This window comes from Muscardinus avellanarius, assembly GCF_963383645.1.
Source record: "Muscardinus avellanarius genome assembly, chromosome: 2".
NCBI classification, from domain to species: Eukaryota; Metazoa; Chordata; class Mammalia; order Rodentia; family Gliridae; genus Muscardinus; species Muscardinus avellanarius.
The window spans coordinates 1,632,928-1,646,481 of NC_137787.1; the positions used below are offsets into that span (position 1 = coordinate 1,632,928).

The window sequence follows — 13,554 nt, forward strand, 5'->3', positions numbered from 1 at the left end:
GGTTACAACTATACTGAGATTTCGACTGACTTCAGTTAGGGTGGTAGGCATCAAGGATGCAAATAATGATACATGCTGGCAAAGGTGTGTGTGGGAGGTGTGCTTCTAGAGTGTTAGCGGGCTTTAAATGAGCAAAACCACCATGGAGATTAGCACAGAGAACACTAGCAATTCTCTAACCTTGTCCATTTGTGTTTTTTGTTTTAAAAAGACCGGAAGGACTCTTTAAAGTTGGTATAGGAATGAGAAGTCCTTGATTAATGAAATCTTCTACAACTGACAGGACTCCTTGAATTTCTTCCAGCTTTATGGATATTAAGGGAATTGAAACAAAGGTTTGGAATGTTGTATTTGGACTTGTATAGGGTCTACATTTTTAACCCTTCCTGTATCAGATGATGACGAGGCCAATAAAAAATTGGGTATTTTATTTCAAACCCAGGGGATGGAGGACCAGCCTGTTTCAGGACCAGGGTTGGCTGGTCAGAACGTAGCTGGTTCTCCTGGGCAACCCCTCCATTGAGCTGTTCTACCACTAATTGAGCTGTTCTCATTCAGCCATGCACCCAAACACCTGCCACATGGCAGACCCTAATCCAGGCCCTCCAGTCACAATGACAGATGCAATAGGCGCAGTGCCCTCGGGGTCTGAAGGACGTGTGGGCTGGCCCAAGGAACGACCTACCTTGGAAGAACGTTCCAGGGGGAACAGCCAGTCAAGCCCAGGGCGTGCAGGACCAGCCTGCTTCAGGACCAAGTGGGGAGGGGAGAGGAGAGAAGAGGAGGGCAGGAGAACCGAGACCAAGGGGAAACAGAGGCAAGCTGGTGGCCGCCCTTGTGGCCTGACACGTCCCTCCTCTAGAGCAGGGCTGGGGCTCTGAGCTGCGCCAAGCCCTGACTCCCCACCAAGCCCCTGGGGGCAGCGGGCCCCGGGCTGTGGCTTTGGCCCCCACCTCCAGCCATGGGGGGTGCGGTTTCTTGTAGAAATGTATTCTGGCCACCAGCACAGGCCCTCCAATGACCCGCTGAGTGAGAGACCAGAGGGTGACAAGGGTCAGCGTCTCCCATGGAGGGCAAAAGTCCCTGGCCCTGAGGAGCACTGAGCAAGGGCCAGGGGCCAAGGCCTCCACAGTCCCTGGGCCTCTCCGCCGGGAGGGCAGCAGCCCCGGGGGCAAGGACCCAGCTAATTGGCAGCATGGGCAGTCTCGCCAGCGGCACGGGGTAATTGGGCCCTAGAGTCCCCGGGCACCAGCAGAAAAAGCCACAGCTCTTCCCCTCAGTGCCAGGAAGGCCGCTTCTCCAGAGCCTGCCCCAGGCTCGCGGGGCACGGTGGGGCCTGGGCGCTGCCGGACAAGGGCGCGAGCCGCTCGTCCATCTAGGGGCAGCTGGGCCCTTCCATGGCTTCCTGAAGGAAGGTGGGTGGGATCCCCACGTGTGTGCCGTTTACAGCCAGGACTCAGCCCCACTCTCCCTGCCAGCATCCAGCCCAATGGTATATGGGAGCCGCGTGGACAGTCCTCACATAGTAAGTACTGTGCTGGGTGTGCGACTGTGGGTGCTATGCCAAGTGTGTGTCTGTGGGTGATTGCTGAGTGTGGAACCCACCTGCCCTTTCAGTCTCATGATAAGAGGGTGCGACCATGTAGAAATGTAGCCGTTTGCTAAGCATGTGGTCTGGGGAGTTAGAGGCAAGGTGTCCTGTCCAGCCTGCGCTCTGTGTGTGTGCGTGTGTGTGTATGCATATGTGTGTGTGTACACACACATGTGGGCATGGGGTGCAGTAGCCACACAGACCAGAGGCCCTGGAGACCCTCACTCACCCTCCAGCCCTTTCTGCCCATACCCCAGGCCCTGGTCTATAGAAGCTCACCTCCAGGAAGAACATTCTGTGTCCTGACACCGCAGCAGAGCCCGAAGGCAGCCTCGCTGTCTGGGAAGTTCATGGGGAGAAGCCAGTTAAGCAAGTGCTGGGGTTTCCTGGATTGAACTGGTGGAGGGCAGCCGCGGTGCTGGCTAGGGCAGAAGGCTCGCCCTGCTGGGAATCAAGCCCGGACCCCAGCAGCCCAGCAGACAGCGGTGTTGGTGCCCACTCCTGCTCCCCGTGGGGAGGGCCATGCAGACAGCCCCCATAGCATCCTAAGCATACCCTCTCTTCCTTGTGCCCACTCGTTACTGTGCCCAAAGCAACGGCACAGGCCCCTCTGCGGAAGGCCTGGCAGATGAATGAATTTTCCTGTTGCCGGCTGCAGCAGGCAGCCGCTCTCAGCCTTCAGGACGCAGCTGACCTCCGGGTCTGCCCTGCCTCCTCCCCTCAGCAGCCCCTGCTCCTCCACGCTGGCCCTCTGATCTTTGCAGGTGCAGGAGAATGAGGGGGGAGAACGTCACCCAGGTCAGCACGTTCATCCTGCTGGGCTTCCCCACGGCCCCGGGGCTGCAGTACGTGCTCTTCCTCCTCTTCCTGCTCGCCTACCTCTTTGTCCTGGTGGAGAACGCGGCCATCATCCTCACGGTCTGGAGCAGTGCCTCCCTCCACCGGCCCATGTACTACTTTCTGGGCTCCTTGTCTTCCCTGGAGATCTGGTATGTGTCAAATATCATCCCCAAGATGCTGGACGGCTTCCTCCTGCAGAGAAAGCGCATCTCCTTCGTGGGCTGCATGACTCAGCTGTACTTCTTCAGCTCCCTGGTGTGCACCGAGTGCGTGCTGCTGGCCTCCATGGCCTACGACCGCTACGTGGCCATCTGCCACCCCCTGCGCTACCAAGTCATCATGACCACCGGGCGCTGCGTCCAGCTGGTGGCCTTCTCCTTCGCGAGCGGCTTCACCATCTCTGTGATCAAGGTCGGCTTCATCTCCAGCGCCACCTTCTGTGGCTCCAACGTCTTGAACCACTTCTTCTGTGACATCTCCCCCGTTCTCAAGCTGGCCTGCACGGACTTCTCGACCGCAGAGCTGGTGGACTTCATCCTGGCCTTCATCATCCTGGTGTTCCCGCTGCTGGCCACCGTCCTTTCCTATGGACACATCACACTGGCTGTTCTGCGTATCCCCTCGGCCACGGGCCGCTGGAGGGCCTTCTCCACCTGTGCCTCCCACCTCACCGTCGTCACCATCTTCTACATGGCCATGATCTTCATGTACGTCCGGCCCCAGGCCATTGACACACGCAGCTCCAACAAGCTCATCTCTGCCGTGTACACCGTCCTCACACCCATGGTAAACCCCTTGATCTACTGCCTGAGGAACAAAGAATTCAAGGACGCCCTGAGGAAGGCCATGGGCCTAGCTCAGGACCCACAGTAGGACAATTATATCCCCAGAAGCTAATTTGCGTAGGTAAAAATTTAATGTGGCACCAATGATCTTTGACTTTTAAAGTGTAACTTAACAACCTACAGAACTAGCCACAGTAGTCGGCCTTCCTATGGACATGTTTTTAGGAAAGACCACACTGTTGGAGCCCGCTCCTGGAAGGATCAAGAATCAGAGGGTCCTCTCTTGCCTCCCTCTCCGCCATCCCTTCCCCAGGAGACTCACTATCCTGAGACCATGCCAGAGACTAGTCTGGGTGTTCTGAGGGTCTTGTGAGTGTGAATCCAAAGCCTTCACGCTTCTTTGTTCAGCTTCTGGTTCAGCATGCTGCTCGGACGAAATCCTGATGTTTTTGCATGTAACAGCAATGCGTGCATCTTCTCTGCCGTAGAGACTGTGTAGTTATGGTAGGCATTTAACCATTTTACCACTGATGGACGGTACTATAGATGCTGTCCAGGTATGGATAAGCTATAAGTATTTGGTTAATGTCTTTTGCTTAATATACATAGTTTTGTAAGCTACACGAAACTCCCCGGGGCAGACCCAGGCACATACAAGTTTTATCTCTAATTGCTGCAACATAAAGTCTGTGCACAGCCAGGTTTAGTTGTGACTGCAAGACTATATTCTGCAGCGTGTTCCAGTTTTCATTCCCACTCCCAGTGCAGAATCCCATTAGCTCCCTGTCCTTGCCTGCATTTTGTATTCTATTTCAGTTTTTTCATCTTCTGAGGTTGGAATGGTATCTCCTCATGGCTCTACTCTGCATTCCCCCAGTGACGAATGACGCAGAGACCATTTTAGGATTTAGTGGCTTGTTGCCCTTTTGGATCCAGGCCCTCCGCCTGTTTTTAGATGAGTTTCTTCCATACCCAGGGGTTCTTATGTGTTCTGGATGCAAGCTTTCTGTAGGCTCACTTCACGCACGACGTTTCCAGCTGGTGTCTTGTGTTTTCATTCTCTCTGGTATCTTCTGATGGAGGCAAGTTCTTCAACTTTTATGTCGAGTGTCTGTACCCGCCCTGTACAGTTACTGCCCACCTAGGAAATGGTCCTCTCTCCTGACCTCACAAAAAAGTCTCCTGGTTCCTGCCAACAGCTAGAGCTGCCTTGGCTCTCCTGCTTAAAGTGGCAATCCATCTGAGATTGATTTTCATGTACGGAAGGAGAGTATCCACTCACTTCTATACAGACATGAAATTGACTTAGCACCCCACTCGTCACGTATTGGAAAGATCACTCCCTTCTCTTTGCAAAGTCAGCCTTTCCACAGCCCCAGCGCCTCGGCACGCGTGGGTCCTGTGCGTCTGGCCTCCGGCCTGCTCCCGGCGGCTTTGTCTGTTCCTGCAGCCACACTGCCTTTGTCTCTTGGGGCCTCCCTTGAGTGCTGTGCTGATGGCAGCCCGTCCTGCATCCATGCTCTTACTCAAGACTGCCTTGATTGGCCTTAGGCCTTCTCAAATGGGGAAACTGACATCTTAGAATCTACTTGTCCATGTGAACAAAAGAAAAACTTGCTAAATTTTTATTGGGATTGGGTTGAATTTATAGATTACTTTGGAAAGGAATATCACTATCACAAGTTTGAGGTCCTTCGTATCTTTCTGCTAACACAAATACTTAAATTTAAGATTCTCATTGTCTGTTCTTTCATGCTCTTACATATACGGCAATTTTTAAGCTTCCTTTTGGAGAAAACTGTAGATTTATAGGAAATTGCAAAGAACAACACGGGTGGGCCTGTGTGGCCAGGCCCAGGTCTCCCCAGTGGTATCACTTGTGAAGACTCTGGCACAGTGCCCACGCCAGGAAAGGACTTTGGTACCACCCACGGCACTTGTTTGGTCCCCTCGTTCCGAACGCGTCCGTCTGTGAGTGAGTGGCAGGAGCAGCCTTATCATTTTACCCCTGCACAGGTAGCGTCATGGATACAACACAGGCAAGACACAGAGCGTCTCTGTCACCAGTAAGCGCCCCGTGTCACTGCTCCGTGGCCACGCCTCCCTCTTCTAACCTCGAGCAGACACTAATTTGTTCTCCATTCCTTTACTTTTGTTATTTCAAAGGTGGTATAGAAATAGAACGGCACCATGTCAACCTCTGGAGATTGGCTTTTCTCTCTCAATATAACTCCCTTCAGCTCCATCCAGGTCGTCATGTGTATTGATAGTCTGTTTTTATTAGAGTGGCATTCCCATAGTATGGCTCTGTTGATCCATACTCCTGTTGAAGAACAAGTGGGTGGCCCCAGTTTTCAGCTGCCAGGAAGGAGCGTGAACACTAACGCACACGTTTCCACGGAACTGAAGTTTGCACTTCTCTGGGATAAATGCCCTCTACTACAAGTGCTGTGTTGTACGGTAACCCCGTTTTCACTATTAGAGATATTCTAGGCAGAGAGGTACACGTGGATCGATTTCCGCATCCTTTCCAGAGTTTATGCGATTGTTTTTATTTTAGCATTTGAGATAGGCTTGCATTAATATCCCATTGTGGATTGTTTCCCAGCCCAACTGTACCATGGAAGCGGGGTGGGTTGTGGAGAGGCCAGAGACAGTGCAGGAGACCACATATTAGACGTGAGTTATTGGGCCGCTAAGAGGTTGGTGGTGACAGGCGACGCTCCGCCCCTCAGCTGCTTTGCTGAGCAGCACCTCCTCTCCCTCAGGGTGCTCTGTCCAGGGGTGGCCCCTGGATGAGTGACATGTGTCCTGCCCACAGCGCCCTGGGCTCCACCTGTCCTCACTGAGAGAGGAGTTTTACATGTTGGGCCGCAGAAGCAGCGACGTCACCAGCACCAGTGAGCTTAGTCTGCTTGTCTGACCAGAGTCCCAAAGAGCCACCATTCTGGTGCAGGTGCAAGGACGTGGCCATCCACAGATAGCACAAGCCGCCCTAGTTCCCAGTGTGTGTAGAGGAAGAGAGTCCTTTAGACAGAGGTGTTTGGCCTCTCTGGCCAGGCTTGTTCTTACTGATCCCTTAACTTGGCCAAGATTTTGGGAACAGAAAGGGGGTGTTCAGGGACATAGTGCTTCACTGTCCTCCTTTCTCTCTCTCTCTCTCTCTCTCTCTGTGAAACTGGGAATTGAACCCGGGGTATTCAATCTCCGAATTATACCCCCCACCCCTATTTTACTTTTTATTTTAAAACACAGTTTCAGCCGGGCGTGGTGGCGCACGCTTGTAATCCCCACGCTTGGGAGGCGGAGACAGGAGGATTGCGCAGGTTCGAAGCCAGCCGTGCTGGCATAAGAGACCCTGTTTCAAAAATATAAAATAGGTCTGGGAGTGTAGCCCGGAGGAAGGAGGGCTTCCAGGAACCCCAGTACCACCAAAAAAAAAAAAAAAAAAAAAAAAACACAGTTTCACTAAGTTGCAGAGGCCTCACTAGGTTGTTGAGGCTGGCTTCGAACCTGCAATCCTTCTGCCTCATCCTCCCCAGTACTGGGATTACAGGCATGCACTGCTGTGCCCAGCTCCCTCCTTTTCTTTAAAGATGATACTGGATTTCATTTCCATTTCTCTAATGGTTAATGAGGTTGCACTTGTTTTCCTGTGCTTATTCGGCATCTGTATATCTTCTTGTGTCAAAAGTCTTACTCATCTTTTGCCCATTTTTTAAGTTAAGTTGTTTCTTAATGTTCAATTTGGGGAGTTCTTTACATATTCCAGAAACCAGGACTAGGTTCAAACCTGTGGTCTGCAGGCGCGTTCTCCTTGCCTGTGGCTTGGCTTTAGTCCGAAGAGGGTCTCTCAGAGAGCAAGGCGCGCCACACGAGCCGGAAGCCCGGGGTCCAGAGGCTGCAGCTCTAGCATCGGGGGCACCTACTGGGTGCTCTTCTCCAGTCTGTGGACGTTATTCAAGGTGCTCACCCCAAGCCCCTGGGCGACCCCAAGACCTGTGGACTTCAGAGCAGCCCCAGCCCCCGCACTTCCCTGCCCTCCAGGCTCAGGTGTCTGGGAGCTAGAGATGCTTTCCAGAGGTGCCCACGTGCACCGGGGCTGCAGATGTAGGACGGGGAGCCCTGGGCTCCAGACAAGCGTCTTGGTGGCTCTAATGAGCAGCCTCACAGCTCAAGTCCAAAACCGCTGGGCCCTATCAATGGAACCCAGGTGGCCAGCTGGTTTCCCCCTCAGAGCCCGGCGGCGGCGGTGAGAGGGTCTCATCCTTAGAAACTGGGCGGAGGACGGTCCGGCCCTCCACGCCCCTCGGCCCATCCCGCCGCCCCTGGACGGATCCTGAACCTCAGAACTCTGCAGGAGGCTCCCACGCCGCCCGAGGGCCGGCGGCACCAGCTCGGCCCCGCCCACCCGCCGCCGGCCCCGCCCACACCCAGGTCCCCGCCCACCCGGCCCGGGCCGCGCCCAGACCCCGCCCCCGCGGACTCCCCGCAGGCGCCGCGGGCGCCCGCCGTGACGTCACTGCCGCGCGCCGGCCGCAGGAGAGGTCCCCGTCGCGCCCGCGTCCCCGCAGGTCCTTGAGCGGAGCCGCCGCGCAGCCATGGCCCTGAGGCTCCCGAGGCTCCTGAGGCTGGCCCCGGTGTCCGCGTCCCTGTGCGGCCTGGCCGGGGGCGCGCAGCGCGTGGTGAGGCGGCGGGGGCCGGGGCTGCGGTCGCGGCGGGGGCCGGGGCCGGGCCGGGGCCGGGGGCGGCCCGGCGCCTCGCCCTTCAGACCGCGCCTTCCCCAGCACTTCCTCTAAACCCTGCCGGCTGCCCGCGTTAGCGACGAGCCCTCCATCACGGCGCGGCGCTCTCCTGCCGGGCTAGGGCCCCGCGCGTGGGGAGCATCGCGCCGACGCGCTCCGGGGCAGGGCGGCGCGGGCTCTGCGTGGGGTGGGTCGGGCCGCCTAGGCGACGCCGAGCAGGGGTCCCGGCCCCGCGGGCTCGCCGCCGTCTCTGCGTGTCCAGCGCGCCGTCCTCACTGTCGTCACTTGCCGGCAAGTGTTGCTGAACACATCTACAGATCCTCGCTTGTGAGGTCCATTCGGATCTTTTGCCCATTTTAAAATTGGGTTGTTTGCAGCTTGTCTTCCCCCACTCTTCTGTAATCAAGTAAACCGAGAAATGAAAAAAATATTGTTGTTATTTACATTTTCCCATTTTTTCACAATAAAGTGTCTTACTGCTTTTGTGAATGCCTAGTATTCCCTGATAAGGGAATACCTTGATTTTTATTTAACCCGCTACTCTTGTTGAACTGTTAGGGGTTGGTTTCACATATTTAGTATTGTAAGCCATATTCCACTGAGCGTCTGCAGGGGCTCTTTTCACAGATGGATGTGTATTTCCTTAGAATGTATTCTTGATGGAGGCTCAGTATCCTTGAGGTTTAATCCGCATTAGTAGTCTATGAGGGCACTTGTTGTCTTGTCATAAAAATCAATTATTTTTCATTTGGTACATGAAAGAGACTTTTCTCCTTGTTCACAGTCTGTGTGTGTTTCTTAGACATTTAAGGTTTTTTTTTTTTTTTTTTTTTTTTGGTGTGCTTATTGTAAATAAGCTGTTCATTCCCTCCCTCATTTTATCTCCTGGGTCTTACAACCTCTTTCTACACTAACGTTCCTCAGCCACATGTGTCGTTCCTCAGCCACATGTGTTGGCCTTTTTCAGTTGTCTCTTAGTTGCCTCCGCCCACCCTCCGATTTTTATTTGGGCAGATTGTTTTGGCTTCAGTGTGGAGAATAGATGGGGATGCTGGCGCCAGGAGATGTGGATGGGGAGGGGTGTGCCAGGATGTCTACAGAATCAGGGTGGGGGCCAGTGAGGCCTGATCCAGAGTGGCTGAGGGCGTAGGGTCTGGCCAGCGGTGTGGAGCTGGAGGAGAGGGAGATAGCCAAAGTGATGCTCGCATCTGCGGTTTGGTTTCTTGGGTAGTGAGTATTCCTTGTCATGAAGAAAGCAAGATTGGGGTTAGGGTTTAGAAGTTTCCAGTCTGCTGGCTTTCAGGTGCTGCAGCACATCCAGCCCGAACTGCTTAACAGGTGGTGGGCAATTAGGCCTGGGGCTCGGAATGGGCCCCAGAGTGAGCCATTCTGGCTAGGGAGCAGTACCTGCCCTCTTCCCTGCCCTGCTCCTCTCTTGCCCCTCTGCCTGTCTGTCTGTCCCTCCGTCTGTTCATCCAGTTTGCACTGGATGTAGCGAGCATACTCCACTTGAGGCCTAGTGAACAGGCAGTGTGTCAGCTCTTAGGGAGCGTGGGTAGGGAGGGAGTCCTAAGGACGTCCATGCTGGCGTTCTACCCCTCAGGGGTCTCCTGGAAGTTGCTGCTGCCCACAGTGGCTGGGGTCACACCCTATTGTGTGATTTGTCTTTCAGGAACAGATTCATACCAGTGCACGTTGCAGGCTGAAGTATGGATATCTGGCATTCATACTTGGCGAAAGGACAACCAAAAAGCTGACAGAATCCAGCAAAGTCATCACTGTGGACGGCAACATCTGTTCTGGGAAGGGGAAGCTCGCGAAAGAAATAGCAGAGAAGTTAGGTACGAATGAGTGTTGTGCGGCATGAGCCTTCCTCAGATACCTGCCTGCTTTCTTATTTGGGTGTAGTTTAGTATTGAACAGGCAGAAGTGGACCTAAGGTAGATGCTTTACGTTTTTGAAGTGCTATTGAGCCAATCATGGTGGAACACACTTGTAATCCCAGTACTGGGAGGCTGAAGCAATCGCAGGTTCATAGCCGGCCTCAGCTACTTAGTGAGGCCCTCTGCAACTTGGTGAGACCTTGTTTCAAAATAAATAATAAAAATATGCTGGGGTGTAGCTTGGAGATAAAAATGTTCCTGGGTCCCATCCCCAGTACCACACATAAAGAAATGTTATTGGAAAAAACTTTCATCTTTCAGCTTTGGGGAATTAAACAGTCTGTGCTGGTCATCAGTGTGAGTGGGTGTTGCCTGGCAGTGCGGGCAGAGCACTTCCATGTAGCCGTGTGTGGACTGGTGGCAGCCTCTGCCCCAGGGCACTACTGTCATTCTCGCCCACCACAGGTGGACTGGGATGAGCTGACATCACAGCTGCTCACTAGGGCCCGTTTCCCGGCTCCTCGTGCAGACGTTTGTCCCGTGCCTCTTTGTGGCATTTGCCGCAGCTGCCCGCGCACACACAGAGGGCTCCCGTGCTCTGGGAAGCTGTCCTTTGGGTGAACCCACAGGGCACAGCGCAGCCGTCAGCGTACATGCTGTTGCGGTCATGCTCTCGCTTAGCGTTGGTGCAGCGCATGTGTGGGCGACTCCGCGGGTCCAGGAGCAGCCCTGCCGATGCGGCGTAGGACCTGCGTTCATTAGTCCCACCTGCTGCTGGTGGGAGTGCTTGATCCACTGATGCTCCATCCAGACCTCTCTCTTCTCAGGCATGAAGCACTTTCCTGAAGCAGGGATCCATTACGCAGACAGTGTCACAGGAAATGGGAAACCCCTCGATTTCGAATTCAGCAACTGCAGTTTGGAGAAGTTTTATGACAACCCCAAAAGCAACGATGGTAACAGCTACCGCCTGCAGTCCTGGCTATACTGCAACCGCCTGGTGCAGTACGCGGACGCCCTGGAGCACCTGCTGAGCACAGGTCTGTGCCCGTGGCTGGTGTCTGATCTAGAACCCACCACCGTTCAGAGCCACTAGGTAGCAGCTCTCTCTGGGGCTTGACAAGGCAGGCCCTGCTGTTTCCAGTAAGACCACATTCCTTGAGATCCATCTTTTTGCTTCAGAGTAAAGTTAACTTAATAGATTTCAGTTTTTGTATACTGAAATGAAACTTAGGGATGATGTGGGCTTTGATGCCATTGCTTTAAGCGTGTAGATCATAGCGACAGGGAGGAGGACGTGTAAGTGGCTGGGAGGGCATAGCGTTGTTCAGAAAGATGGAGCTCGGGTCACACAGGTACGGACAAAGATGCTGGGGAGGGTCTAGAGGTCAGTACCTGGGCTGGGAGTCCCATAAAGCCACAGGGTAGAAGTTGGCCCTGGAAAAGATGGCAGGGGTGGAGGAGGCGGAATACACAGGGCGTGGGCTCACAGACAAGGGCTCTGTATTGGGGCAGGTGGAGCCCAGAGCCTGGCGATGTGCAGCTGGGATCCCGGAGCAGAGGAATGTGGGTCGGGGCAGATGAGGCTGGCGGGCGTCCCACTCTCCTGGGAAATAGCACTGTGTGTTACACTTGGCCGTGGCCACGACCTCCTGATCACAGCCGCCGTGCTGAGCTGCCCATGTTCACGGGCAGCCAGGGCCTGGGTGGGATGGGGGCTGGTTGACTTTGAGGCCCCGCGTCCACTTTATGTAGCAGCGGTTCCCACATGGTGGATCTTCAGAGTCCCAACCAGCCTCTTTAGAAACAAGCTCAGTTCCCACTGGAGTGGCTTCCCGGGGTGTGAGCTGTGAGAACAGGATTGTATTTCCACTGGGCCCCCATGACTGGTGGGGCTGGCCCTGGATCTGCGTGGAAGCCACTGCCTCACACTCCCTCCGTTCGCTGCACGGAACCACGAAGGCGGCGTAGCACACTTCGTCGAGAGACTTCCAGAAGCACCTAGCTGTTCTCTTGCTGCTTCGGCAGTTACTGATGGTCCTTTTTCCTCCCGTGAGCACAAACCCTTACCTTGGGTGGTGTTGCTCCTGAGAATAGGTGGTCTGCAGCCTACCTCTGGAGCTCTGTACAGGCCCAGCTCAGGAGCCCACTATGGCTCAGAGGGTGGGCCACTCCCGTTTCTTTTTGAAGCATATTTCACCCTATTTTCTTTTTTTTTGGGGGGGTGGTACTGGGGTTCATGGAAACCCTTCTACCTCCAGGCTATACTCCCAGACATATTTTTATACTTTCTTTTTGTAAACAGAGTCTCTTAAGCCAGTGCAGCTGGCTTTGAACCTGCACGATCCTCCTGTTTCCACCTCCCAAGTGCGGGGATTACAAGTGTGCGCCACCACACCTGGCATATTTCACCCTATTTTTTTTTTTTTTTTTTTTGTGGTACTGGGGTTCCTGGAAGCCCTTCTACCTCCGGGCTACACTCCCAGACCTATTTTATTTTTGGAAACAGGGTCTCTTAAGCCAGCTGAGGCTGGCTTCGAACCTGCGTGATCCTCCTGTCTCTGCCTCCCAAGAGCGAGGATTACAAGCGTGCGCCACCACGCCCGGCAGTTTTCACCCTGTTTTCTGACTGCTGATTTCATAACTTGTTAGATGAAAGCTGCTTTGTTTCCTTTTGAGCTGTGCTCATTTATTCCCTAATTGTTTAGTGAAAGCCAGCCCTGCCAGCCCATCCCAGGAGCCTGCGGCTGACGGAGGAAGGAGGCTTGCGTTTCAGTGGGGGGTAAAGGCTGCAGGGGAAGCGTGTGCAGGCAGTGAGTGTCGAGTGCCTGGGAGGGCTGTGTGGCTGCGCTCTGCCCCTCTGGGTGAGTTAGGGGAGGCCTGTACCCAGACCCCACAGGGCTGGTTGTGGGAGGCCAGGGGCCATTGGGACCCTGTGACAGGATGGCAGCAGGCGAGGCCAGACGTCGACAGCGATGAGTCGGGAAAGGCAGCCAGGCGCGGCGGTTGGCTGCAGGGCTGCGCTTTCCTCTGAAGGAAAGGACCATTGGGATGTGTGCCGAGCTGGGCGTTTCCCTCTGCGGCCTGTGGGAGCTGGGGGCGTAGAGGCAGGGCGCACGTGGGGCAGGCGCAGGGCTTGGGCTGGGCTGCAGGAGTGCCCGGGAGACGGAGGACGGTGTGGCGAGGGGATGTGGGGTGAAGGGCGGCCATGCAGGACCGCCCTGCGATCCAGCTGCTCCCGTGATGCTGCCTGAGTGAAGCAATCGGCACAGCAACCAGACGCCAGGATGTGTTTGGAGTGGCTTCCCACGCACCAGCGTGGCCTTCCCTGTACTTGGTGTGGAAATGCAATTATAAATGGCTCTTCTTCCATTTCTGAAGTGGAATTACTAGTTACCAGTGCTTTCTGGCTGGCTGGCTTTTAATTTTATTCACCTGTATTTGAACAGGACAAGGTGTGGTTTTGGAGCGCTCCATCTTCAGCGACTTCGTCTTCCTGGAGGCGATGTACAACCAGGGCTTCATCCGAAAGCAGTGTGAGTGTGCCGGGGCCAGCGTGGCCGGGGCGGGGCTGTTGAATGGATGCACAGGTGCCCATGGTCAGAGCATCTCCACGGCAACAAGGAAGCTTACTGAGCTTCCGCCCCCTTCCCTCCTAAAGTGGGCATCTCCCCCCTCTCCCTCTTCCTGGTACTAGGAAGCAGAGTGGA

The 13,554-nt window shown here is 54.8% G+C and overlaps 2 protein-coding genes across 2 annotated transcripts in view; both read left to right on the forward strand.

The window, feature by feature from the left end:
* Positions 1-2,365: 2,365 nt before the first annotated feature.
* LOC308279736 (olfactory receptor 6B2) lies at positions 2,366-3,304 on the forward strand (the record flags this gene model as incomplete). Its single annotated transcript, XM_080719883.1, has 1 exon — positions 2,366-3,304. One exon carries the CDS (start codon positions 2,366-2,368, stop codon positions 3,302-3,304), a length of 939 nt encoding a protein of 312 aa, XP_080576009.1.
* A 4,513-nt stretch (positions 3,305-7,817) lies between these two features.
* The window catches only part of NDUFA10 (NADH:ubiquinone oxidoreductase subunit A10), a gene marked incomplete at its 5' end in the record, with an annotated part of 30,528 nt that continues 24,791 nt past the window's right edge, over positions 7,818-13,554 (forward strand). Inside the window, 4 exons of the mRNA XM_080689641.1 lie at positions 7,818-7,901; positions 9,634-9,802; positions 10,672-10,884; positions 13,294-13,380. Of these exons, the coding sequence (XP_080545767.1) occupies positions 7,818-7,901; positions 9,634-9,802; positions 10,672-10,884; positions 13,294-13,380 (553 nt within the window). The remainder of the gene's footprint in view (positions 7,902-9,633; positions 9,803-10,671; positions 10,885-13,293; positions 13,381-13,554) is intronic.